The sequence below is a fragment of the Poecilia formosa genome, unplaced genomic scaffold (assembly GCF_000485575.1).
Source record: "Poecilia formosa unplaced genomic scaffold, Poecilia_formosa-5.1.2 Scaffold217, whole genome shotgun sequence".
Lineage (NCBI taxonomy): Eukaryota > Metazoa > Chordata > Actinopteri > Cyprinodontiformes > Poeciliidae > Poecilia > Poecilia formosa.
In genome coordinates, this window is record NW_006800156.1 from 905,256 (window position 1) to 907,937 (window position 2,682).

Sequence of the window (2,682 nt, forward strand, 5' to 3'; positions counted from 1 at the left end):
GACACCTCGGTCTGGTTTCACCAGACACCAGAAACTGATGAAAATGTGGGCAAATATTTCTCCATTTTCTATTGGTGTAACAAAAAGATACAAATAAAATTTTTGCAATTGTGGCATTACCGTTAAAGGGGCAGCATAATGTAATATCAACATTTTTAATCTTTCTACTTGGGAGCGGCTACATGTTGGGGAAACTGTAGTCGGCCATTTTACAGAAAAGCGACGGATTCAACACGTTGGAAAGACACACAGCCTTTTATGATCTGTGTGATGCTGTGAGAGCTCTGGTGGAGCTGGAGAAAAACAAACATTCTACCACTTCCTGTCATTTTCTTTGGTGTTTCTGCCAGTAGTAACATATGATCACATGACTCCTGATGAGAAAAAAAGTGTTTCTGTATGGCTGAAAAACCACCTCGACCAAAAATGTTCAATCGAAAAACTTCAGTGTTTTTTTTATTGTTGTGTTTCTATCGATTTATTTTCGTAATTTCAGTTTGCACAATTTTACAGTGAATGGAAATGCAACTACTGTGACATCATCAGGTGTCTCACCCGGCGTCCCAGGATGCGGTTTATGGCGGAGCTCTCCTTCTCCCGTCCTTCCTGCAGCACTTGGTGTCGCGTCTCCTTCATGTAGAGCATGAAGGCGTTCAGCGGCTTCTTCACCGGTTGCCTGGCGACAAACACACAGCAGATCGGACCTGCACACCAGAACTACGGCCGATAGAGCAGCTGCAGACCAACACCAGAAACCAGACCAACCAGGCGCTACAGCCCACGCTAACGCTAATGCGCTTGAAGGAAACTTAGCAGGCGATAGCCAAAACTTCAACACAGAGGTCAAACTTTATTCTCCTGAATAAAGTTCAGTTTGTTAATTTCAGCACTTTCCATTAGCACCAATTAGACGTGGCAGAGAACCACAAATTGCACTCAATTTTTGGTTCAGAATAAGAGAAAAGACATATTTTTCCAAATCAGACTCTTTCAGTACAAAACTTATGAGATGTTAGCAAAAACTGCTGTGTGTCCGAGTGGTGAATTTTTGGTTAAAACATGTTTGTTTTTCATTCAGTGGGTAGAAAATCCAGAAATTTTACTCATGTAAGAGTAGAAATACTTCATAATAATTTTACTAAAGTAAAATGTAAAGTGCAGTAACAATACTCCTAAAAGTAAATTTTGTTTACAAAAAGTCAAAGAATGTAACAGTACGTGTAGTTACTACCCAACTCTGGCGCTAATGGAAATTAGCGCTAAGTGCGCTAAAAGTTTTCAAAGCTAGCTAAAGCGCTAAACCAAAGAAACAAGCTCTGCTACAATCACATTAGCAGAAATGTGCTCAGCACTGCTACCTGCTATATTAGGGTACTAAATGTTCCTTAAATCAATCAAATCTTAGGAAAAAATGATCAGATGTGATTAAATCCATAACTGTCTTAAACTTTTCCTGCCCAAGACGTTTGGACAAAAACTACAACTAGCTGATATATATAAATAAAATCAGGAGACATTTCCCTTTATCATTAATGTGCAGAAGAACAAAACAACTAAAGGTTATGATTCCCGCTCTGCTGGTTTTCTGCTTCAATGACGCGGAACTCGCCTGGAAACGCTGTTGCCGTGGTAACAGGGGCGTGTCCAGGAGGGAGGGTCGGCCTGCCGGGCAACGGGCTCGCTGATTGGCTGGCTGTAGGGGGAGCTAAGGGGGAGGTGTCTGTCGCTGTGGAGGAGGAGGGGGACCAGAGGATGGACGGAGGTCTGCACAGATAAACGGCTTTTAGTTTAAAAACAGCAGACCGCTCGGTCCGGTTCCACGGAGCAATGACATTTTGAGAATAAAGTCATTAAATGACAAGAATGAAAAATAAAAGTTTTTTTTTGTCTTATTTTTAATTGTTTAGCCCTTATGAAGCACTTTTAAAAATTTACTTAATTTCACAAGAATAAAGTAATAATTTTAGTAGAATAAAGTCATAATATAACTTTATACATTGAACATTGGCTTTATTCTTGAAATAATACAACTTTATTGTCATAATATTATGACTTTATTCCCATATTTTTCTTAGTATGGCCCTAATACTCTGCTTTATCAGGTAAACATGTGTTTGTTTTGAAATGAACGTGCTTAGCACTTTGTTGAATCTATAGCTAAAAATAAGGCCCATAGTTTGTGCTGCAGTTAAAACCACGGCCACTGGATGGCGGTAAAAGGCAATAAAAACACATAACTCAGTTCCCCCATCTCTAACTGGACCAGTTCTGACCTTTGCCCCTGAGTTTGAGTATCTGACAAACAGGAAGAGAAAACGGTTTGCAGCGGTTTCATGTTCCAGCCGTTCAGAGGCCATCGGACTCAGCAGTGCGGTCATCCTGTCAGACATGCGGCCTCGGGGCCCACAGCGCCTCCTGGACCGGATTTAACACTGATTGTGTCAGAAAGGGAACATATTGGCTTCAAGGGAAACAGAAAAAACTATTCCCTTATACAGACTGATTCTTTCTGACCTGGAAATAAATAAATTAGTCTTTATATCACAGGATGAAACATTATTTATGTTAAAACTGCTTTAGCTTAAACATTTCAGGGACTTATATCGTCTCCGTCCGTATGACGTAAGAAAGGCGGGAAAACTCACAGCAGCGGCGGCGTGTGAGTTGATCTGCCCCCTGCTG

At 40.8% G+C, this 2,682-nt stretch overlaps 1 protein-coding gene across 1 annotated transcript in view; it reads right to left on the bottom strand.

Moving 5' to 3' along the window:
* Positions 1-490: 490 nt before the first annotated feature.
* The window catches only part of LOC103149110 (transcription factor 7-like 1), a 10,221-nt gene continuing 8,029 nt past the window's right edge, over positions 491-2,682 (bottom strand). Inside the window, exons 4-5 of the mRNA XM_016679631.1 lie at positions 1,610-1,764; positions 491-676 (exon numbers count right to left, since the gene is read on the bottom strand). Coding sequence (XP_016535117.1) covers positions 529-676; positions 1,610-1,764 — 303 coding nt within the window. The 3' untranslated portion in view covers positions 491-528. The remainder of the gene's footprint in view (positions 677-1,609; positions 1,765-2,682) is intronic.